The sequence below is a fragment of the Lontra canadensis genome, unplaced genomic scaffold (assembly GCF_010015895.1).
Source record: "Lontra canadensis isolate GAN:19392208 unplaced genomic scaffold, GSC_riverotter_1.0 scaffold141, whole genome shotgun sequence".
Lineage (NCBI taxonomy): Eukaryota > Metazoa > Chordata > Mammalia > Carnivora > Mustelidae > Lontra > Lontra canadensis.
The window spans coordinates 1,215,561-1,240,708 of NW_022631135.1; the positions used below are offsets into that span (position 1 = coordinate 1,215,561).

Here is a 25,148-nt window from a genome sequence, read left to right on the forward strand (position 1 = left end):
TCAGGCTGTATAGATGTACCTATATTATGGTCATTTAATGTATTTCTCTGTCCTTTATAGTTAAGTAAATTGGTAGATTAAATAATCTCGGCTAAGTTTTGGAATATTGGCAAGAGAGCTGTAAAAATGCTTTGAATCTCCTATTGTGTGACATCAGGAGGCATATGGTGTTTGGTTGTCTTGCCTTTTTGTGATGTTAAGATTTATCAGTGGCTTCCCTTCTTGTTACTTGATGTATCCATTATTAAAATTCCCCATCAGCTCTCTATTTAATGCATCATCCATTGACAGTGTTTGGGCTGATCCATTGCTCTGTTAAGGGTTTCAAAATGGTGATGTTATAACTCTGTCTTTTTGCATTTTTAGCTGAAAATTTCTATAAAACGGAACTTTGCCTTTGTTAACTGTTTGATTCCCTGTATGCATCTTTGCTAATAAGGAAAGGCAGGATAAATGCTTGATTTTTTTTTTTTCTTTTATTGCCAAATTCGTAAAATAATAGTTCTTTAGACCAATCCAAAGATGACCTGTGAATTTTGGCTTTCACTTTTCCTTTGCGTATTACAATGAACTGAAGGATTGAAGCATAGTTGATGTCTCTTACACCACTGAAGTTATTATTCTATTTGATGCTGAAATTGTGCCGTCTTTGGCCAGTGAGGGGACTTTCAGATTCACATGGTGCCGGAAGTCTTTGAAGATCCAGACTCTTCTGGTATACTTTATGCCTCAGACCTAGAATAAACTATTCTCTAAGGATTGGGAAACTTTCTAAGTTCTCAGATAGAGAAATGAAGTGATTTGATGGAAAGATGCCTTGGGTCATTGCTCTTTTCGCTATGTAGTGCTGCCTCTACAGGATTGAAAGACAGTACCAGTTGCCTTGCCGACAGCTGTTCCCCATCCTTTTCCTTTCGTAGATTACTTTTCCCTCATAGGGTTAGGTTGCTAACTCACTATTCCAGTCCAGTGCTGGGTGGGGTTAACCCTGTGTCCTGATTTGGACAATGGGATATAAAACGAAGGATACTGGGAACTTATTTAGAATTAGCCTGTGATTTTATCTTTAAAAAATGGCTGTTTTGCTTTAGAAATATTTTTCAGTGTTTTCTTCAGTTTTTTAAAAACTGCTCAAGAATGTTCTTCATTGTCCATAATAATGGAGAGTACAAGTGGCCTGGATGATGAAAAACAATGGATAGTTTATATTTCATCTTGGTTTCTTTTTGGAGTCTTCTGAATGATGTTAGCAGGTACACATTTATCTCCCTAATTCTGTTTCTCTTTGGGTAATATCTTATAATTATAATAGCTAATGATGGTGCTAAGTTTGTACCAGGAAGTCGTCTAAGAGTGTGCATGTATTAACTCACTCAAAAAATGACCCTCTGAGGTACCTATTATTATCATTATTCTCAAATTATAGAGGAGGAAACTGAAGTAAAGAGAGTTCATGTGACTAATCTATGATCTCACAGCTAGTAAGTTGGGAGTTGGCAGGAGTCCAACCCACAAACTCTGATCCAGACTATTAAAATTGGTTTCCATTTCTGGAGTACCGGTTTACTAAGAACAGATGGAGGTGGGCTAGAAATGTATTCAGACGTGGGTTTAAAATATATATGGTACTTTATTAGCATATTTTGTGGCTTCTGTTTAAAATTAGTAGATTTAGTTTGTTACTACAATCGAATGTAGTACTGTTTCTTAGATGTCTAAAATTACAAGCAGCTTGACAACATATTGATTTCATTTTCCATATTTAAAGAATTGCATGGGAAATAAAACCCAATGGCATCATATGAGGCAATTCAAATGATGCTCATGATACAGATGAGAATGCAGCAAACTTTTTCTTAGCAATATAATTTATAAGTTGTGACAAGCTTGCATATACATAGGAAGTCGATAATTTATACTTCAAATACATGTTCTGTTTGTGAGGATATATCATTTTAACCATATTAATCATTAGATATATTGTTCAGAAATATAGTAGTGAAGTGGATGCACAAATATACCAGATAATTTTGCCCTAACTCATAATGATATAGTCAGACTTATTACCCAGGTTATCTTGCTCTTAATTTACTCCTACCTTGTAGATGTCACGAGTGTATGTTCCTCCTAGAGTATGTTCCTCCTGTCTATTTCTATAGACCTTTAGTTTTTAAATTTTAAAATACTCTACTAATTTTCTTAGAAGTTAGCACTAAAATAACATTTGTGACATTTATTTAAAAAATATTTACTCTTTATATTTATTTTTTATTTTTTGAAAACCTTTTAAAGTTTATTTATTTTTAAATAATTGCTACACCTAATGTGGGGCTTGAATTCATGATCAAGAATCACGTGCTCCTCTGACTGAGCCAACCAAGTGCCCCACTGTTAATATTTTAAAGAACAGTAAGGGACCAGACTGGTCGAGTTGCTGAAGCAGGTGACTCTTGATCTCAGGGTTTTAAGTTTAGCCCCATATTGGGTGTAGAGATTACTTAAAAATTAAAAAAAAAAATTAAAGAATAATAGAATGAGGAAAATTACTTCTGCTCTGTGGTTTTGCAGACCTTCAACAGAGAAGCAGTTTGATCCAGTAGAAAATAAACTAGAAGGAGAAAGTTAAAGGGTCTAAATACCAGATTTGACTCTCTGACTTTGAGCAGTTTTTAGAATTTTTTCTGCTCTTCTTTTTCTCATGTATATTGAGTTCAGTTACATCAGACTGTGTAGACACACAAGCAGTGTGTTATTGGTTGAACTCAGACTTCCCATAGACCTTTCCAAGACATTGTGTGTCACGATCACCCAAGTCTCTTAGAGTTGATCCCAAAGATGGAACCAACCTCATAGGATTGAATGTAAATAAGGTGGTTTCTTCCTCCTACCTCTTTCTAAAGTCATACCTCAGAATATGCAATTATACTTGAATTTGTGCAGAGTCTCTATTAGGCACTCCATTTTGAACAGAAAGCTGCTGTTCAAGAAGACACAGCCTTGAAAATTCAATCAGTGGTAGTTTTGCATACATACGGGGAGTCCCTGATGGAGTCTGTGAAAAAGGAGACAGTAGCATTTCATACTGATTTGGTAATTATTTCTGGGGGCTTAGCTTCATAATTAGAATTGTTGGGTGTTGTAAATGGGTCTTTTGAAGCTACTTTAGTGAGTAGCCTGCTTCTCGACTATCTGTGGTTAAGGACTAGTTTTTTGGTTTTCTTTTTTAAGTTTTCTGTTTGTTGCCAGCTGATATTTTTGTAAAATACAGTAAAAAAAAAAAATGAACTATTAGAAAAATGAAAAAAAGAACACAAAATAGAAACCAACATTTTATAGACAAAATTACTTTGCCTATTTGCTGTGAAAGTTTCTAAAGCTGTTCTTAATTTTTGCAAGTTTGTGGCATGACATTGACCACAAACCAAACTTTGAGTGCATTGCTCTAAGTGGTTATGTTGTGGAGGTCACAAATACACATATACAAGATGGATGCAAAAATGATCTTTCCTAGTATCATGAAAATTGTGGCATGGGGAAGAAGATGGTTGTTAGTTGTGCTTTAGATTGTGGGCTAAATCTGGCTAACTACCTGCTTTGTAAAGAAAGTTTTATTAGGGAGAGTTGAGTGGCTCATTCGGTTGGGCATCTGCCTTCGGCTCAGGTCCTGATCCCGGGGTCCTGGGATCGAGTCCCACTTTGGGCTCCCTGCTCAGTGGGGAGCCTCCTTTTCCCTCTCTCTCTAGCTCTCATTCTCTCTCAAATAAATAAGTCAAATTAAATAAAAAAAAGAAAGCTTTGTTGGAACACAGCTATACCTATCCTCTGTGTTTGTCTATAGCTGACTTGGTTAGTTTTGACTAAGACCATATGATCTGCAAAGCATAAAATATTTACTCTGAGGTCCTTTATAGAATAGTTTGCTAGCTACTGCTTTAGATTTAAAAATGACTATAATGAATGATTGCTACTTATGTAGTGCTTGTTTCCTTTATTTTTTTGACTTAAATATCTTTGTTTAAATACATTAGACATATTATTGTTTGACTTTTTCCCTCTAGTCACTGATGTACCTCACATAAATTTGGAGAGAAGTAAAGAAAATGAACGGATCAGTAAGGATCAAATAAAGAAGAGGAAAAAAAAGCAAAAAGATTATCAGCCCAACTATTTCTTATCCATTCCGATCACCAACAAAGAGGTGCTTTTTTTTTTTTAATTGAAGTATAGTTGACATGAAATGTTACATTGATTTTAGTTGTATAACATAGTGATTTGACGATCTATATTGTGCTATGCTCATGGTCACACTGATGGTGTAGCTTCCATCTGTCACCGTGCAGCACTATTAAAATACCATTGACTATATTCCCTATGCCTTTCATCCCTGTGACTTACTCATTCCATAACTAGAAGGCTGTACCTCCGTCTCCCCTTCCCCCCTTCTACCCATCCCCTTACCCCTCATCCCTCAGACAGCCAGTCAATTCTTTGTATGTATGGATTTGTTTCTGCTTTTTTGTTTGTTCATTCATTTGTTTTGTTTTTTAGAGGTGCTATTTAAAAAAAAACACTTTTTTTATTTTAAATTAGATTTAAGATACACTAAATGCTTGTAAGCCCATTTGCTCTCAACCCTTCAGTCTCTTTGATGGTATTTTAGCTGGGCTATATAAGAAATAATCTTATTTAAGCAATATAATATATTTAAACAGTAATTTTGAGAAATAGTATTTAAACAACCATAGTTAATAATTTTGCAAAAGCCTTTTGAAAAGTGTTGCCAGGTGGCATATCAAGGTTGGTTCTCTCTAAGCGTTTGCCCACCACAATGGAGGAACCTTTCAGAAGCAGAGGGTAGTGACCAGGTAGAAAAAGAGGATTCTGGAATCTCTGCTGGGAAAGTAAAGTGGGATCTCTTGCTGCTTCGTCTCGTGTAAGGCGATGGTAATTGCAACACAGTTTCTTTAAAAATTACTCATTGCTATGGCAATTTAATGTGGCATGGTAAACTAGGGTAGAAATCTATTAAACTTCTGAAAAATCAATGTGGTATGAATAAGAGAAAGCAGGACCAATTGGCCCAAACTAAGAAACCCTTGTACACAGCTGAGAGCTGCCGTATCTGTTAGAACTGGTAGAGCATCGAGGCAGGGAAGACCAGCTCCCTCGACGAGGAGGGAGTCACAGAAGGACTGTGATCTCTTCTTTTACTAGTGTCAAACAACAAAAATTCCAAGTAAATTTGAAGATCCCTTTGGCTTTATCGAGCAAGTCACGAATCAGGCAGCATCTCGTATGGCAGAGAGAAAAGGGCTCCATCAGGCTGCAGAAAAAAGAGGGGTCTTAAAGGGAGAGAGAGAGAGAGAGGAAAGAAGGAAACTATTAGCAGAGAATCCTTGTTTTAGGTGAGGTCACCCTTGCAAGGAGAACGGAAGGCTTCTGTCAGTGAATGTCGTGCTGCTGACTGGGAAATTCCATGTGGACTGGTTCCCTTCCTGGGGGCAGTTAGGTGTGAAGTCTTGGTTGGCTGACATGAGACCCCTATCCTTTGGGCCTTCTGTGGTTTTCTTTTTCACACCAGGCACACTTTGCGTTTGTTTCCCCCCCTTATTTAACTAGAGAGTTTCTAGGGAATGCTAATGAATTTTTAAAAACCAAAAGGAATGCAATTGAAATCAAATAAATAAATATCAAAAGAAAAAAAATAAGTGTTATTGATACATTCCACGAAATTTCTAGTCTGTGAAATCACAGTGTACCTGGGGAGAGGAAGATACATAAAAAGCAATGTAAGGTTTTAGAATTTAATGCAGTAATGAATTCGATTCTGATTTGAATGGTATACACCAATAGAAACTGGTGGGTTAGCAGTACAGTTGTCCTTACAAGTATTTAGGTGGTACAGAGTTTAATGTCGTGAGCAATTATTATGTTACATATTATATATTGTATAAAAATACCTCTGAGTTATCTGGACAGGTTTTCTTTGAAATTTAAGATCATCTGCACATATAGGAGTTAGAAGAGAGTTGGAAGTCAGAGGTGACAGTACTTTAACTGTGAAGTCAGAAGCTAGCTCTTTAGGACCCAGAATGTGAAACAGGCAGAGTCTTCCCCATGCGGATACAGGATTTGTGACTGGAAGAGACCCCAGTTTCCTTATCTTGCTTTGCTGCGCAGAGATTTTTCCACTACGTTCCGTCAGGGTAGAAGTTTGGGGAGCACATCTGCAAGTTGCTTTACTGAGGCCCTTCATGGAGTCTGTCTCTACTCCTCCATCCGTGGCTCCCGTGGTGGTCTCAGTAGCAGCTCATGTCGACCCTACCCTTTCTGGCCTCGTTTTGGCTTCTTGCCTCTTCCAGTGAAGATCAGTGGGGTGATATGGTGGGGAGGGACAGGATGGGGAAGGGGATGAAGATGAAAGGGGGTCGAGCAATTCTTTCCTTCTGCTGCAGAGTTCAGGATTTGGGCCACAGAAGTGCCTGGAGCAAGCGAAGAGGGAGGATGGTCTGCTGCTCTTGGTTTTCACCCTGTAAGCTGCCGTAGCCTTTGTTTCTGTTTTTCACTTTCTGGGAGGTTGTGTAGAAAGTGGGGAGTGCCACTTTGGAGTCCTACAGGCCTTGTTTGAATACAATGTGGGCTCTAAGCTCGCTGTGGATGTAGGTCAGGTGACTTCATTTCTGTAGTTTACATTTCTTTAGGTGTAAAATGGAGGTGATTACTTTCTAAACCCAATCTGGACATGTCAACCACCGGCTTATATACTTCACTATTTCCCTGGTGGTTTTAGGACAGAGACAGAGGCTTTACTGTGTTCTGCGAGGATCTGCACGGTTCGGCTTTCTCCACTTTGGCACTTGTTCCTTCGGCTTGAACCCCTCTGGTCTTGAACTTGCCAGGTTTCCTCTGCCCGCCCCCCCTTCCCCCCCCCCCCCCCCCCCCCCCCCCGCCCCGAGAAAGCCTTTTCTGTCTGGGAGTTTTCTTTTGTCTCCTCTTGGTTTTGTTGAGGCCAAAATCTCAGTTCAAACCTCTTCACTGGTGACTGCTGTGCCTCCGTCACCCACACCCTGCCACCTCCAGGCTCCCATAGCTTTCCTTTTGTGATCTATCACCCTTGCAATCTGAGGAAGCTTGCCTTCCGCACAGAGTTCTTCGGTTCATTCCCAGTACCTAGAATGGAGCTTGGCAGGGGTAGAAATACACACACACAAAATACTGTCATTTCAGGGCTGGAGATGTGTTTGTGGCATACCAAGTTACATCAAAACATTTACAATAATTACAAATAAGAAATACAGTGTTACAAGTGGTGGTTTCATAATGCAGTTTAATAGTCATCCTTTGAGGGTAGGGTGACTTAAGTTATGGGGAATGCAGGTTTCAAGTTACCTGGAAACCAAATAATTTAATGTTTCCCTCTCAAGAGACTTATTTGTAGATAATAGAACGCCTACATACAAATACAGGGAGGAGAGGTAGGATGGGACATTAAGAGACACATTTGCCATCTTTTGTATGAACATCTTTTCTGTTTGTTTGTTTTAAAATATCAAGTGTTAAGTTTTTTTTAAAACTGCTTATGAGCTTTTGTGGGAAGGCCTGGGAAAAGAAGCAGCATTTATAACATTGTTTCAATGGGAGACTGTATTCCAAGTTCCAATTAAGTGACCTGCAAATAAGTTTGTAGAAGCTCGCACATTCACAATGAGTTGCTCTACTTTTGGCCTCTACTTGTTGGCATCTAGTTTTAAAGAAAAAAGTATTCAGACTTATATTGGTCTTTGATTTTTTAAACCTATTTTTAGGTTTTGAAATGTTTGAAATTCTTCATTAATGGAAATTCATGATTTCATACTTTTAAGAAATAGAATTAGAAAGTGCATTAGAAGGGCTGCATAAAAATATCCTAATTTCCAGTATATGAAAGTATGTGATTCTCCATTACCTGCAATTATGCATTCATTCAAAAATAAAAATAAAGCAGGAAAAACTTAATGGGTTTATAATAAATCCTAATGTTTCTTAAGTGGCTAGAATTGTTTATTAATCCTAGTTGGATTTACTCATTTGTTGGTTTTATGTGCTTTCTTTTGAGTGGTAATATTACAAGGTAAATCAGTACTGAAAAAATGCAAGAGAACTAGAAACTGAATTCAGGAATGTATCAAATTTTTATAAGATGATTTTTTTATACTAATGGAAAAATATGATTTCCTTTGGGGGTTTTAAAAGGCATTTGTTGCATTTAATTCCATATTTCATCATTTTGTCATGAGAAAGTTGCTGGTCTTCTAAACATAATCAGAGTATTCACTTCTTTTCTGGGATATGTAATTGTAAAAGTATTTGATATCCTGGTGTGTATGTTAAGCACTTGGTAGATTTCAAAACTTCTCCTATTGAAGAATGATTTTTTGCTTCAGTTTTGTTTATGTCATCAGTTTTTCAAGTTCTTTCCGTGGTTATAGACAAGCAAGAAAAATGAAAGTATTCAGCATTGAAGAAAAGTTACATAGCAAACTGAAGTGATAATTCTAGTAAATCTTAATGAGGTAGCAAATTTAGGAACAACATAAGTTAACAGCTTTGAAAAATTCTGAAAATAATGTCAAAAGATGGGGTCACAGACGTTCTCCTGCTCTATGTCAGAATGCAACTTCTCTTCCTTGTGCAGAAGCACTGTAACTTTAAGGCTTTTTCTCTGCACTCTTATATGCCTTGAGTCAATTAGAAAGCTTGAAAAGATAGAAAAATGAATTTTCTTACTGCATTGTTTTTAGCCATATGGAATATGGCTTAGTGGTGAGATTTAACAGGTGGTTGGTTGTTCTTGTTCTCTAAACACAAAGACAATACTCAATGAAATATTTAAGATTTTAATAATGCTCATATTTTTAAAAAGTTTCTTTGAGTATCATATTTAAATATGATTCTGTAGTATTAGGTTTTTTTTAGAATGTGCCTGTGCAGTACTGTCAATGACTGGGGATTAGGGTGATAAGCTTTGATGGCTTTACAGAATTTTAAACGGTGGCTGTAAAAATTAGCTTCCTTTGGCCTTTAATGACATTGGCACTTGTGGAAAAAGCTGCTGAAGGTTTTTTTCCTTTTTCTTTTATGTTTTAAGACTATAATTGGGAATCAAAAAGCATTTAAAAACCTCTTAACTTGATATCAAGGAATACATAAATTAATCTGGAGCATCATCGGGAGGATCAAAGCTAGCTGGAAATAGGTCATTGACTCAGGGCACCTGACTGGCTTAGTTGGGGGAGCATCTGACTCTTGATCTCAGAGTTGTGAGTTCAAGCCCCATGCTCAGTGTAGAGATTACTTAAATAAATAAAACTTTTAAAAAAGGAAATATATCACTTGATTAGGTTATATTTAGAATTTTCATAGGTTGAAGTTAATCCTGCATCCTAAGTACTGTGTGACATTAGAGAATTAATCTTCAAAGTATTGTATGATTTTTAATTTTAAGTTTACAAGCTACTAGATAATTAAAAAATGTGAATGGTCTGAAACTATTTCAGCATGCTGGACATTGCACTAAAATGCTGAATACATGAATGAATGCAATTTTTTGGTCATTATCCTGGATTTACATATAATTAGTATTTGAGCCCAGAATGGAGTGTTTTTATGAAAATGTGGATACTCTACTCACTAGGTACAAGTAGCAAGTCCCAGAGTGCCCGGGTGGCTCAGTCGGTTGAACATCTGCCCGACTTTTATTTTCAGCTCAGGTCATAATCTCGGGGTCCTGGGATCGAGCCCTGTGATGGAATCCCTTGCTCAGTGGGGAGGCGGCTTCTCTCCTTCTTCCTTTGCCCCTCTTCCTACTGGCACACATGCATGCTCTCTCTCTCAAATAAATAAATAAACCTTTAAAAGAACCAACCAACCAACCAAACAAACAAAAAACAAATAGCAAGTCCCCAGTTATGACATAAATATCTCCAAACATTGCCAAATGGTATCAGGGAGGCCAAGCTGCATAGGGTAAAGAACCGTGATTTTCATATTGGCAGTGTTCTATACCTTTTATTAGGCAAATGATGTAGAGCTTACAAATTACAAAGTTACAAATTACAAAAATTACAAAGTATTTTTATGTAGCTTATCTACTTTGATCTATAACACAACACTCTAAATTTGGCAATGCAGATTCTGTTACTCCTGTTTTACAACTGAAAAAACCAAGAGTCGGGGAGAGGTGGTGGACTTGGGGTTAAAATCCAGAATTTCTGAGCCAAGTCCAGCACGCTTAATTTGCATCAGTCTGTTTATAAAACAGAGTTCTCATCCTGTGCTACTTATCATTTTCAGTTAAACCAGAATTACCATTTGTACCAGCTAAGATTTGGGGATGTAATTATATTGTTTAGAGGTATGACTTTTTTTTTTGACTGAAGTATAGTTGACACACAGTGTTACGTTCGTTTTAGTTGTACAACATAGTGATTTCACCAGTCTGTGTACGTTAATGCTGTGCTCACTGCGAGTGTAGCTGCCGTCTGCCACCACATAATGCTATGGTAATACCACTGACCATATTCACTACGCCGCACCTTCCATCTTCATGACTTACTCATTCCATAACCAGAAGCCTGTATTTCACCTCTCCCCTTCACCCATTTTGAGCATCCCATCACCACCCACCCCTCTGTAACCACGAGTTTGTTTTCTGTATCTGTGGGTCACTTTCCGGATTTTGTTTGTTTATATGTTCTGTTTTTTAGATTCCACATATAAGTGAAATCCTACGGTGTTTGTCTTTCTCAGTCTGACTCCTCTCACTTAGCATACTCCTGTAGGTCTATCAATGTATTTTTTTGCAAATGACAAGATCTCTTCCCTTTTTATGCCTTAGTAAGATTCCATTTATACATATAGTATATATATATATAATATATATATAAATGTGTGTATATATATATATAATATATATATATATATAAATGTGTGTATATATATATATGCACACACATATATTTGTTTGTCCCCTCTTGAAAATAAACTAATTCCTTGTACCTGTGGCATTTTTCTCATGTGTTGTAATTTATCCTTAAGTTTTCCTTTGCTGTTTTGGGTATATGACTTTGAAGAGATTTTTTTTTAAATCATCTGTTTTTCAATTTATTTTAATAGAGTTAATTCCCATATCTACCACATAGCAATGTTCAGAGGCTTCAGTGAACCAGTATGTGTAAAATGCTTACTTTAGTATCTAGAACCTAGTGATCACACCATAAAGGTTAGTTACTGCTACAGTTCTTCAAGTACTGTTTTTTTGTTTTGTTTTCTTAATTAAAAGCTATTTTCTTGAGAAAAAAACTTTATAAGTAATGGAGTAGATAATTAAATTGGCACCCCAGGCTATTAAAAAAAATGAAGATATTCTATATATTTAATGATTTGGAAACTGTCTAATAAATTTTAGGTGAAAAACACGTTTTAGAATAATGTGAACTGACATTTACTGATGTGTTCTCATGCCAGTTCTCTATTTTATTTTACTTTAATTCCAGCATAATTAACATACAGTGTTCTATTAGTTTCAGGTATACTTTTAAGTGTTATTTTTATTATTGTTACAAGTCACCATGGTGAGAGGGTGGTTTTGGAATAATGAACACTGACCTTGAGCTGTTTACAATTTAGTTTTATTGATAGAGAATAGAGCAAAGTGACTCTGTATGATCTTTGCACACTATTAGGTCAGGAGCACTTTATCAAGCTATCAATATTCTTTTGCTAGGTTTCATGGAAGTGACCTCTTGCCTTGGGAACTAGTATGTTAGGTGTTACTGCATAACTTCCTCCCAGAAAAACACCATTTCCTGTGTCACTGTCTTCCAGATGGCAAGGAGGGAAGAAATGCTGAGATTATTTTTGGTGATGCGGATTTATTGTAAATATATACGGGAAGTCAGATCCTGGGACGGCATCTCATGATTTGTCCAGTCACATTCTGCAGATAATGGGGACATTGTTCAGGATAAAACAGCTACTCTAGTATCAGAACAGTCTGCTGTGCTCATGATTCCGTTTTTTCTTATCTCTGCTGTTTTTTAATGGACTCTGCTTCAGTTGCCAGCCCCCTCTCCTTCCCCTTTTCTCTCTGATGAATTCTGCCACCTCAGAGCTTCTATGTGCTCTCTGTTCTCTGAGCATTGCTCAGTTTGCTGTTTCACATTCAAACCAACTTCAGTACACTCATGTGGAGAAGCTGACTGGGATTGTACCTAGCTGGAAATGGAGGGAAGAGCATCGTTCCCCTGCTTGTTTCAGAGCAGAGAATGAGAGGGGACAGTCTGATGAGAGACGAGGGCTCTCACCTCCATGCATACTGTAATCGTTTTTCTGACCTATGCATTTGGACTTCTTTGCAACTCTCTCTCCATGGTTATGCCCCTCCTCACACATCTGGAAAAATGACAATAGTCACTCCTGTTGAGATTATTGCTGTCCTAAAAAATTTTAAAGGCCATGAAGAATGGGTTCTCAGACACATTCATTTGGGGACAAATAAATAATACTTCCAACAGGAATGGAATGTTGTCTGCTGGTTTGACCTTTCTGTGGCAAGAATGAAACTTTTTTTTATTTACAGAAAGATCATAATTATCGTGAGTCATGCTGCATAGTCCAAGGACAAGTTTCTGAAAAGATGCCTGGTCACTGAGAGGTTGTCAACCAGTGGATTCAACCAGTGATCCTGAGAGGTTGTCAACAAGTAGATTCAACCAGTGACCCAATTTGTAAAATAAGGGTCTTAGGCTTGATTTTTTTTTTTTAAGATATATTTATTTATTTTAGAGAGGGAGAGAGAGAGAGCACAGAGGGAGAGAGAGAGAGTATCTTAAGCAGACTACATGTTGAGCACAGAACCCAGTGTGGGGCTTAATCTTAGGACCCTGAGATCATGACCTGAGCCGAAATCAAGAGTTGGATGCTTAACCGATTGTGCCACCCAGGCACCCCAGGCTTGATGTTTTTAAGATGGACAAGGATTGTATAAGTTTTAAAAACTCATACATCATATTAAGCTTCCCAAGTCATTTTATCCAGGATATTTGAGAACAAGTAGGTAATTAAGCATTGCTTGGTTGAAGAATCTTGACACAGTTCTAATTTTGATTGTTGCTTATTTTTCTTCTTGATTTTTAAATTGCCATAAGGAAATTTTGCTTGTCTAATCTCTTTTTTATGTGTATATGTGCGTGTGTGTGATTAGATTACAAGAGGAATTAAGATCCTGCAAAATGCAATAATACAACAAGATAAGCAACTAGCCAAAGCAATGACCAGTGACGGCTCCTTTCATATTACTCTGCTTGTGATGCAATTATTGAATGAAGATGAAGTAAACATGTGAGTAATAGGTCTTCCTTGAATGTCATCTTTCAGATTATTACTTAAATATGAATAAGCATAGCAGAACCCAGAGAGGCATTGAGATTCTAAGGAGTCATTCTTTGTTATAATTTATTCCAATTGATAGTCAATGTACAAAAAAAAATAGTCAATGTACAGAATTAACAATACAAGTATTCCTCCTAATCTAGACTTTTGAACTCTGTTATTGTTATCTAATGGTAGCCCTTAGTTAAGCAGTTTCTTTGCCCATGTTAATCATGTAAGCATCTGGAGACTGGCCGTTTAGGTTAGGATTCTTGGTAAAGATTCTGGAACCATGGCACAACTATCTCTGAATAGAGACCTGATTTGAGGCCAATTGTCCACTTTTTAAGTAAATGGGAAAAATAATAGTACCAGTACATGTAATAGCTCCTTGTATAGGGCCTGACACACAGCAGGCAGCCGGTGTTATCAGTTATTAGAACTGCTATTCCTTAGGTCAGTAGACAATTACAATTTACCTTACTCAATCTTAGAGTGCCTGTATACTACCCACTCCTAATTCTAGAGTTGTGCCATGAAGTTTGGGTATAAGTCATTGGCTGCTGCTTTCCAGCCTGGAGTGGAGAAACCTTGGTCTTCCCCCCAATTCTCTGGGATACTCTGTCTGTACCTTGTTATCATCTGTATAGCTCTCTGAATTAAACTGGAGCTTTGTCTCTTTGGAAAACCAGGATCAGAATGTATTGCAGATTACTTCAGTTTTCCACCCTGACATATAGTTTCCCAAGGGAATGAAGAACAAGACTTACATCGGGAAGAGGGTGAGGAAAAGGGAGAAAACAATGAAGTAGTAACTCAAAATCTGAAGCCAAATTATGATTCTTGTAGTTATGTCTTTTAAATAGTAGACCCTCGTGTCTCTAGAAATTGGTCTTCTGATGTCTTCCAACCTGATCTACCCAAGAGCAGGTCTTGGGCCCTCTGCAATTGCAGAAAGGCCTAGAAGATTTTTTACTTGACTCACTTTCACTGTTCACTTTGCCAATGAGAAGACAAAATAAATACTCTGATGCTCTTAAAGAAAAAGAAACCAAGGAAGATAAAGCAATGAGAAGATGAAAGCCTGAGAGAAGAGTAGTGCCCTGTGTGTGTTAGAACGGTGAATTAGTGTTCTCCAGAGACACAGAACCGATAAGATGTATATCTGCGTAGATATCTAGATGTATTGTATCTTGACATGTCTGTATCTACACTTACATAAAGAATTTATTTTAAGGAATTCGCTCATGTGACTGTGGAGACTGACAAGTCCAAAATCCAGGGAAGTGTTGATGTAGTCTCAAGTCCAAAGGCAGTTTGGAGGCAGAATTCCTTCTTTCTTGGGGGACCTCAGTCTTTCCTCTTGGTGAGCTGGTATAAGGGGTGGCAAGTAGGAGATATCGAACTAGCAACAAATTCAAAAGAACTTCAGTGTGGTCAGTGAAAGCACAGACAACTTTGAGGTGGCTGCTCTGAGTCTTATTGTCCTGGGTGGGAAGGACTCCACTGGTGGAGTAGTGAGGCATGAAGCCAGGCACAACGTTCTGGCTCCTCTGTTGGGGTTGAATGTTCTTTCCAACCCCGGCTCCCACCAGTGCTGAAGCAGAGAATTAGGAATGATAGAGACACTCACGTTGGTTTGGGGTTCTCAGGCTGTGGCTGGGGAACACTCAAGCTTTTTAGAGAAGTTCCGTTCAACTAATGCTGGAAGAATGTGGTGTCACAAAGGTGGTAGATTAGAGTCAAGGAAGATCTCTAACGGGTGGACCTGAGGTAGTTCCTACAAATCCCCATTGTCTATCAAGACATAAAGATGGATGCAGAAGTTTCTTGTGCCCTGGTGGGTGGACTTGGAAGTCCAACTCAGAAAGAATTTGTGAATCAGAAGGAGCTGGGTAAGGGATGAGGACACTACTGAACATCCATGTTTCTTGATCAGAGACTCTGGCAGGGATCTTGTGCTTCAGCAGTACCTGCTGGTACAATGGCCAGAAGGAACAAGCATGCTGTCATGGACCCTGAAACAGGGCACCCAGGGATGTGACCGGACCAGTCTCTCTGAAATGGGAATCTCTGAGGACTCAAACAGCAAGCAGTCCAGAGATCTTCCTGACTTCTTTTAGAAGGGTATGCTGGATTCCTTGGGAAGAAGGAGGAGAGAGTGAAGGGATAAACTCCTGAAAGGAGGTTTGAATTAACTGAATAATTGCACCCCAAAGAGACTTTTTTAAACTAGAAAATATTGAATCACCACTGATCAGTAAGTTTAAGTTTATCTCTATTTCAGAAGGGGGTCTTGGCCGTGGCTTATGGCATGTCTACATCAGCCTCTGCTCCTCGGCTTCCATCCACCATACAAATACTATTTCCTTTTATTCTCTTAATGGTATTGGGAGGCAGCACAGAAATGCCATATCTCTTATACATATGAAGAAGCAAGAGCCTGAGGAATTAAGCAAATACTGGTCAGTCGAGTAGCCAGAACTAGTCAGTTCTCTTATTACTCCATGGGGTGTGTGTGTGGAAGACGAGGAGATACAAAGGGAAGGGGTGGGGTGGAGACAGGAGGGAGAGGATGAGCATAGGGGCATGAGAGAAGTGGGAAAGATCAGTCTGCACAGGTATGGATGGCTTCCTGTACCTCAGTGGCCTCCACTGATGAGCACGTGGTGTGCAGTGGGGGTGAGGTGGGGGGCAGGTGTGCCTCCACTGTATCGTGCTGCCTCCATTTCTCAGTGGAGGCTGGACTGCCTTCTCCAGGAGACTTTTAGAGATATTTGGGGGTGAGGTATTTTGGTTGTCACGATTACTGAGGAGTGCTGTGAGCCCTTGATGGGCAGGAGTGACAGTCACTAAGCCATCTGCAGCGCATGGGACCATTCTGAACAAGGCAGCAGCGTCTTGCCCTAAGTCATGGCATTACACATTGAAGAATCCCTGTGAGGAGAGCATGGTGACACTCTGCGTCATTCAGCCCCATGTTTTACCAGGGTTTTTTTTTTTTTTTTAAAGATTTAAAAAATTTTTTTTTTTAATTTATGAGGGCTTTTTGCAAAGACTTTTAGTTCTGTGGAAAAAAAGAAATGTGTACCCAGTCAGCTTTGTGTTTGAAGTGGCATCCCTCTGCAACTTTATGATACTGGGAATATTCTATCTACTAGAAGATGGTGACCAGGTATTTGCAGTTTAGGAATTCTTCTTGACAAAGTTATAATGAAAAATCTAATAAATAAATGAGGTTTGCTATCTAGACAAGATAATGTTTTGCAGCTCAACCAGTGTTATCAGTCACGTGCAAGATACTGAGCAGAGTGCTTTGGGGAAAATGAAGATCAATCAGGAATGGCTCTTATGCTCGTGGATTATATGATTAGGTTGACTAGATACCATATGAACTCAAATTACTGTAATAGGAAAATCTAAAAACTAGTATATTTCATAAGATAAAAAGTATTAATGAAATTTCAAAGGAGTGAAGATTTGCTACTAGTTTGGGAAACCAGGGAGGTGTCTGTGGCAGTGTTTTTATTATTTATTTATTTATATTATTGAAAGATTTTATTATTTGACAGAGAGAGACATAGCGAGAGAGGGAACACAAGCAGGGGGAGTGGGAGAGAGAAGCAGGCTTCCCACCGAGCAGGGAGCCCTATGCAGGGCTTGATTCCAGGACTCTTGGAAGGCAGACGCTTAACGACTGAGCCACCCAGGCGCCCCTTTATTTTGTTTTTTAAAAAAGATTCATGTATTTATTTGAGAGAGAAAGTGTGAGCACGCACGTGGCAGGGGCAGAGGGAGAGGGAGAATCCTCCAGCAGACTTCCTGCTGAGTGGGAATCCTAATACGTGGCTGGATCCCAGGACCCTGAGATCATGACCTGAGCTAAATCAAGAGTCAGCCACTCATTAACTGGACTGAGCCACCCAGGCCCCCTAATAGTGTTAACTTTTAAATGAGGAACAGAATCAAGATGTGACTTCACTTTTGGTAGCTATATAGTGAGAGAGAAACTGGTTGAGTTTTCTGGTAAACCATTATTTATATGAAGGATTTTCTAAGTCTCTAATCTTTTAATTTTACCTTTCATCCTGCATTGTATAATATGCTGACATCTATGTTATCAGTTCCTTGTTCTATGTTCTTACTTTTCAAAATCTAGTATCATTATTTAGGTGTTTAATGATACACTGATCAGTGGGTTGGGTATGGAGTATGCAGAAGCATTTTTTAAAAATCATGAATTTCTTCCAGGTGCCTGGCTGGCCTTGTCAGTAGACCATGCGACTCTTTATCTCAGGGTTGTGAGTTTAAGCCCCACAATGGGTGCAGAGATTACTTAAAAAAAAAATTTTTTTTTTTTTAAATCGTGAATTTCTTTAGATATCACCTCTAGTCCTTTGCTCACAGTGTAGAAGAAAGGCACAGAATTTGTAGGTCCAAACCCAGCTCTTGAGTTGAGAAGATGGCTGTACTGCCTTAATTTCAGATACATCTTTAGGTCTGAACTCTGGTTTCAGAGTTCTATTTCATGTATGCATATAATTTTTATTCATTTTACCATAAAGAAGGCTTTCCATAAATCACTCTTGGAAAGATACTCTATTTAAAAGAATTTGAAAGTTAGTGATACTTACCAGTAGACACTATGAGTTTTTCTTACTCTGTGATCGGTGATACCTCACTGGGAGTTATTTATTGGTTTATGCTCCTAGAGATCTGAAGAAAACAAACTGGACCGAGTTTAGATCATCTATATTTCTTTAATGAAAAAATGGCATCTAGAATTCACAGTCTATGAAAAGCCCTAACCTTTAGCATGGCCTGCTTTAGTATATAGTTACATTTAAAATGAGTGTCTTGAATTCCCCAGTTTATGAAAGGTGAACCAGAAGTGGCCATTTGATTTTCACAAGCTCTAACTCCCAGCACACAGTGAAGGACAGTCTTGCAGTAGAAGTATGTACACTGTGTCTCTTTGGATGAACATAAATACAGTCAGGAAAGACTGGATTCAGTATGTGCATTTGGAGGTGCAATGAGAAATGTTGACTTTCCAAAGGTATTTTGAAGTATTGTATACTTTGTTATGGCATAGATGAGAATTGGAACTCAGTATGAAGTTATGGATAACATCAGTTACACACTTTATATGAAAACTAATTTAGAAATATGAAAAGGCTAGAAAAATACCTAAATTTCTTTTCACACATTTGACATATAGTTGCTGGTGAACAGATCACACTGATTAAGATAGTTTAAATTACTGATACTTCATCAGGAGGGTGTTTTAAAAGCCCTCTCTGCATTATGTAAGAATGTATCTGTTTCTTTTTGGAGTAATTGCTGCCCTCTAGTGAGATTTTAATTTTTTTCTCATAACAACATCCCTACACTGGAATAACTTATCCTAATTTTCAAAATATTCCAAACCTGATAATGTTTAATTCATTCATATAGTAGACATTTGTTATTATGAAGAAAAAAAAGCATAGTCCTATAATAAAAATAAAATAAAATAAGTAAACAAAGAAAAATGAAAGTGTCGTCCTAAAATCACAAAGGTTAAACAGAAATAAACTTACATGGTTGTAGTTGGCAAATATAAGCTTGTATTTTGTTTAATCCAGTTACAGTATTACCTCATTATGGAGGCTGTTATAGTTTAAGAGATAATGAATATTAAGTTTTAGTAGAGTCGTTTGCAGATAGTAAATACTGTATTAGTACTTTAAATAAGAGTCCAGATCTTTCCACATAATCTAATATAAGATCCTGTGGTATTAGACTTTTTTGAATATATTATCAGTAATATTTTTTGAGTTGTCCATGTAGTCTTCCCTTGAGTAAAAGCTTCTTGGTGAATTATAAAATAGTATGTTCTTTCATGTCTTTAATATAATACAAATTATAATTAAGTGAAGATTTAATTCACTTCTTCTGTAACTTTTGTTTAAAAATCAGGGAGGGAGACAAACTATGTGAGACTCTGGACTCCGGAAACCAAACTGAGGGTTACAGAAGGGAAGGGGTCAGGGGATGGGGTAATTGGGTGATGGATATTAAGGAGGGCATGTGTAGTGATGAGCACTAGGTGTTATATGCAACTAATGAACCGTTTAGCACTACAGCAAAAACTAATGATGTATGTTGGCTAACAGAACATAATAAGAAAAAGAAATAAAAGTTAAAAAAATTTTTTTAATCATATGGATTAGGTTTTGAAGTTATTTTTGAGCTTTAACTAGAACAGATATCAAAATTCATCTTTCTAAAACTGATTTTTTTATATATTTTATTACACTTAATATGTTACTGAAAATTGTATTTTCTCTTACCAGTGGTATTGGTGCTCTTTTGGAATTAAAACCATTCATAGAAGAAATCCTCCAAGGGAAACAGTTGATTTTGCCCTTTCAAGGGATTGACACTTTTAGAAATCAGGTTGGATTTGTCAAGCTGGCAGAAGGAGATCATGTAAACTCACTTTTGGAGATAGCAGGTAAAACAAACAACAACACTTCCGTGTGAAACTTAATCTGTTGGGAAAATCTCCTCCCCATCCCCAATTCTTGTAATAGAGATTTGAAATCTTTTAACTTTGGGGAGCCATTATAATCTTACTTTATAAAGGAGCTGCTTCAACATTTGTGTGTATAGGTAAGCAGCCAAATAACATACCTGAAAGTTATCTTGTTTTTGTTTTTGTTTTGAGTATGGTTGACATCAATGTTACATTAGTTTCAGGTGCACAACATGGTGATTTGACAAGTTTATACATTATGCTATGTTCACCACGAGTGTAGTTACCATCTTACCCAATATGTCACTATTACCGTATCACTGTATTCCTTATGCGATAACTTTTATTCCCATGACTTTTTTTTTTTTTAAGATTTATTTATCCACTTTAGAGAGAGAGAAAAAGAGAGAGAGAGCACGGAGTTGGGACGGAGGGGCAGAGGGAAAGAATTTCAAGCAGACTCTCTGCTGAGCAGGGAATCTGATGTGGGGCTTGATCTCATGACCCATGAGACCATGACCTGAGCTGAAACCAAGAGGCAGTCACTTACCTGACTAGCCACCCATACACCGCTCCCATGACTTATTCCATAACTGGAAGCTTGTATCTCCCACTACCCTTTGCCCATTTGCCCAACCCCCCCACCCCTCTCCCTTACCTCAGCCATCATTTTGGTCTTTGTATTCATAAGTCTGATTCTGCTTTTTTGTTTGTTTATTCATTTGTTTTTTAGATTCTACTAATGAGTAGAACCATATGATATTTATCTCTGCCTGACTTATTTCACTTAGCATAATATCCTATAGGTCCATCCATGTTGTCTCAAATGGCATGATCTCATCCTTTTTTATGGTTGTGGAATACTCTTTTATATACACCACATATTCCTTATCCATTTGTCTATTGATGGGTACTTGGGTTGCTTCCATATTTGGGCTATTGTAAATAATGCTGCAATAAACATAGCAGTGCATATGTCTTTTTGACATTAGTGGTTTTGTTTTTGGGTAAGTACTCAAGAATGGAATTATTGGATCATATGATGTTTCTGTTTTTACATTTTGGAGGAACCTCCATACTGTTTTCCACTGTAACTGTGTACTATCTCGATTCTTTGACCTGAGGATATGTTGATTCTGGGCTGTCTGGAAAGCGATGGACTAGACATAAGAATCTGTTAGGACTGTCCTAATCATAAATTGGAAGGATTCTAGTGCTTTTCATGACATGTGACATACACTTAGAACTTAATAAGTATTGACAGTATGGATAAGAATCACCAATTGCCTATTCAGAGGCTTGTGGGCATTTTCAGCCCCATTCCAGAGAGTCTGTGGGAGAGACAGCAGCATTTTCCTTTGTGCTGTTTTTTTGCCCCTTTCTGTTTAGTGTAGTACTCTCTGAGCAGAAGGTCCATTGATGATATTAGAAAGTCTCACTGGTCACTTTGTGCAGCAAAATTGAAAGTGTTTAGTAAAGTGGAAGAAGAAAATTACAAAATCTGGATGAATGACTTTTGAGTTGATCCAGGGATTGTAGGTTGGATGTTAATCCACATGTTGTAAAGAATTTTTATTTTCATATCATGGTGGATAGTTTCATGTCCTTTCATTTCAGGTTTAGTGATTTTTGGTTCATAATATAGTCATCATTGGTCCATACTTGTTTTACTTGATCGATCGATCCTTCTGTCTATCCTAATCTATCTATCAACCATCTATCCATCTCTATTTTAAAATGGTATCATAATCACCTGGGAATCTGCCACCAAACAAAAAACACAAGCAAAATCCTTGAAACAAAAGCTAGGACACTGGTAATAATCTTAACTGTATTATCCTTTTCATTAATCCATCCCATGGCCATCCTTCATTTAAGCTAACCATCATCCTGAAGTCAGTGTTTATTATTTCCTTATATTCTTCCAAAGAATATGTATTTTTAAGTGATTTTAAATTAGCATATATATGAGTTTTTGAGACATAAACTTTTTTTTTAATATTTTATTTATTTGACAGTGAGAGACACAGTGAGAGAGGGAACACAAGGGGGAGTGGGAGAGGGAGAAGCAGGCTTCCCGCCAAGAAGGGAGCTTGATCCCAGGCTCCATTCCAGGACCCTGGGATCATGACCTGAACCTAAGGCAGATGCTTAACAACTGAGCCACCCAGGTGCCCCTAAACTTTTTTTTTTTTTAAACTTAGTATTAGATTGTCTTTATCTAGTTTTATAGTTACTCATTCAGAGGTTCATCTTTGGGGTGCCTAACTGGCACAGTCCAAAGAGCATGTGACTCTTGATCTTGGGGTCATAAGTTTGAGCCCCATACTGGGCACAGAGCTTACTTAAATAAATAATTTAAAAAACCCAGAAAAACAAAAAACAAAAGTGCTTCTTTTTGGGGTGAAGGGAGACATTGAGGATCAAGTTTCATTTCATTGTTGGTTTTCTTTCATGGAGCAAAGAACATATCAGCAAACATGCAAACAATATTTATGAGTCGAGAAGTACTTAAAATTATTAGTTGGTCAAGAAAAGGCGACTCTAATAGTTTTGATAACAAAGCATTTGGGAACCAGTGGCTGTAGTTAACAAACTTAATCTGTTCTTCTTAACTGCTCTGGAGAAAATGCTAGATTTAGGTTTTTTCTTTAGGAATATAAATATCCCTGAGGTCAAGAAACATTTCTAATTAGTCATTCATTCATTGTTCTTTTAAATAATTCAATGGGTGCTTACAACATTGAGAATTCCATTCATTCTTAGCAAATATTCTCACAAAGGCAGTTTCCAGTATTGATGAAAGATCCATTGTGTGCTGAGGAATGTGAAGTCTTGCCAGCTTTAGTATGACTATGAGCCCAAGGGTATTGGCTTGTCATTTTAGGAAAGGCCACTGCCCCTGTAATTCTTTTCTTGATGCAAGAGACTGTTGCTTAAAAATATATATACTTTTCCAAAATTTAAATAAACATTACAAAAATGGAAAATAGAGGGAGAATAGCATTCTGTCCTCATATAATCACTGTTTGTTATGTTTGCTTTTAATCTTTTATGTGTATTTTGAACTGTTGCTTTTGATTATAGTTTTCACGAACTTTTATAAGAAAAATGTGTATTTGGAAAATTTCCATTGATGTTTAGTCAGTAAATGAACTAAAACTCCATATATATATAGTGTTCAGATAGAATGTTCAATACAGAGAATTTTTGTCAACATTTCACTTCATTAAATTTATTTTGACAAGAATGCCTCAGGATTTGTATTGCTTTAGTCCAATAGTATTAGTAAATAATGTAATTTGTCTTTGCGTCACATTTTATAAACTACCTATTCAAATAATATATTCCTACTTTTAGAATTGACCAGAGTACTACATTTCTTAAAACTGTAATAAACTCTGTGTGTGTATATGCCAATACAGGGATATTATCTTATTTGTTCAAAATAGTGAAGGCAGAGCTAGTTTGACTTAATGGAGAGGAGAATTTTTAAAGAAAATAAATTTAATTATTAAAGTATTGATAAAGAAGTTTAAGTACATATTATGAAGTAAAACTAACTTGAAAAGTTGTCAAAAATTATAATTCATGAATAGTCTGATTTACTTAATTTTCCTAGAGTTTTAAAATTTATAAGTTAAAAGAAACAAATTCTTAAAATATTATATAGTTGTTATGAAAAAAGAACTGAATTTTAGGTCCTAATATTTGAGTTCATTGTTGAAAAATTTCCTGATAAAGAATAATTTAGAGTTTTTAATATGTAGAATTGAAGAAAATTATTCTACATTTCAGACTAATACAGCCTGAATATATGTGCTTTTACTATCAGTAATTGAATTATGCATCCAGATGTGCTGCTGCTAACTGTTACTTCTGGTAGATGCATAATGGGCTGAAGAGAGCAAGCCCATCTTTGTACACCATGTCCATGTAGGTTTATGGGATAGTTGCTTGGCATTAGAACTCTTGTGTCAGCTTCCTATCTTGACCTTGAGAGATCCTGTTTTTCCAGAAAAAAACAGCACCTACTTTTTCCTTTCTTAGTAGTACATGGTAGCTCATAGAGCTAAGAACGTACTGAAAATTATGCATTTATATGGCATTTCTCCACCTCTTACAATGATGAAATTGTACTGCGAAGCTTTTTGTGTAGAAATGAATATGTGATTTCATTCATTTATTTAATGTAAGCAAAATGTAGTTTTGTAATTTTGTTAAGATGTGTATTAGGGGGCACCTGGGTGGCTCAGTAGGTCAAAGCTTCTGCCTTCGGCTCAGGTCATGATCTCAGGGTCCTGGGATTGAGCCCTGCATTGGGCTTTCTGCTTATTGGGGATCCTACTTCCCTTTCTTTCTCTTTGCCTGCCTCTTTGCCTACTTGTGATCTGTCTGCCAAATAAACAAATGGAAACCTTAAAAAAAAAAAAAAGATGTGTATTAGATTGAGAGATTGCTAAAAATTTAGCCTGCTAGAATTATAGTAGTTTTTGCAAATCTTTCTTTTTAATGAGGAATTTGCCCTTGGTTAGCATGATAAAAGATTCCAAGTGTATTTATCTCATATAAGGAAAAGTGAAAGGTTTTTAGGATGTTCATTTGAACATTACACTTTCTCTTATGTTGACTGTCATTTCCCCCAAAAGATGGGGAGCATGTGCCCTGTGTTTTCTGCTCCTTGTGGGGATTCTGTTTGGTTGCTAATATCTTTGGGCCTTTCTAGGCTGCTCTGTGACAGAAGAAATATATTACCTTCTATCACAGAAGATAGTAGAAGTCCTGGACTTCTCACCACCACAGGCAGGTGAGTAGCCTTCCTCTTCATGGCCTAGGTTAGGCTCTCTTCAGAAACATCAGAACACCTTCACCATACTTCATTTAGAATAAGCAAAGACCTTGGGGCACCTGGGTGGCTCAGTGGGTTAAGCCTCTGCCTTCGGCTCAAGTCATGATCTCAGGATCCTGGATCGAGCCCCACATTAGGCTCTCTGCTCAGCCAGGAGCCTGCCCCCCCTACCCCCTGCCTACTTGTGATCTCTCACTCTCTGTCAAATAAATAAAATCTTAAAAAAAAAAAAAAAAAAAAAAGGAAGAAGAAGCAAAGACCAGCTTTTCTCCCCCATCAGGATATCTAAATCACAACCCTGTACCACTGAGGACCTTCAGAGCCTCTCTTGCATGCCCTGCTTCTGTGTGCAGGCTCCTCTAGGCAAAG

General features: G+C 37.4%; 1 protein-coding gene across 6 annotated transcripts in view; it reads left to right on the forward strand.

The window, feature by feature from the left end:
* The window catches only part of AKAP7 (A-kinase anchoring protein 7), a 152,244-nt gene that overhangs the window by 19,636 nt on the left and 107,460 nt on the right, over positions 1-25,148 (forward strand). For all 6 annotated transcript variants that reach the window (XR_004380975.1, XM_032843513.1, XM_032843514.1 and 3 more), the window contains exons 3-5: positions 4,059-4,198; positions 13,244-13,380; positions 19,749-19,909. Coding sequence is in view for 5 of the 6 variants with exons in the window: in XM_032843513.1 (XP_032699404.1) it covers positions 4,059-4,198; positions 13,244-13,380; positions 19,749-19,909 (438 nt within the window). In the remaining variant the exon portion in view is untranslated. The remainder of the gene's footprint in view (positions 1-4,058; positions 4,199-13,243; positions 13,381-19,748; positions 19,910-25,148) is intronic.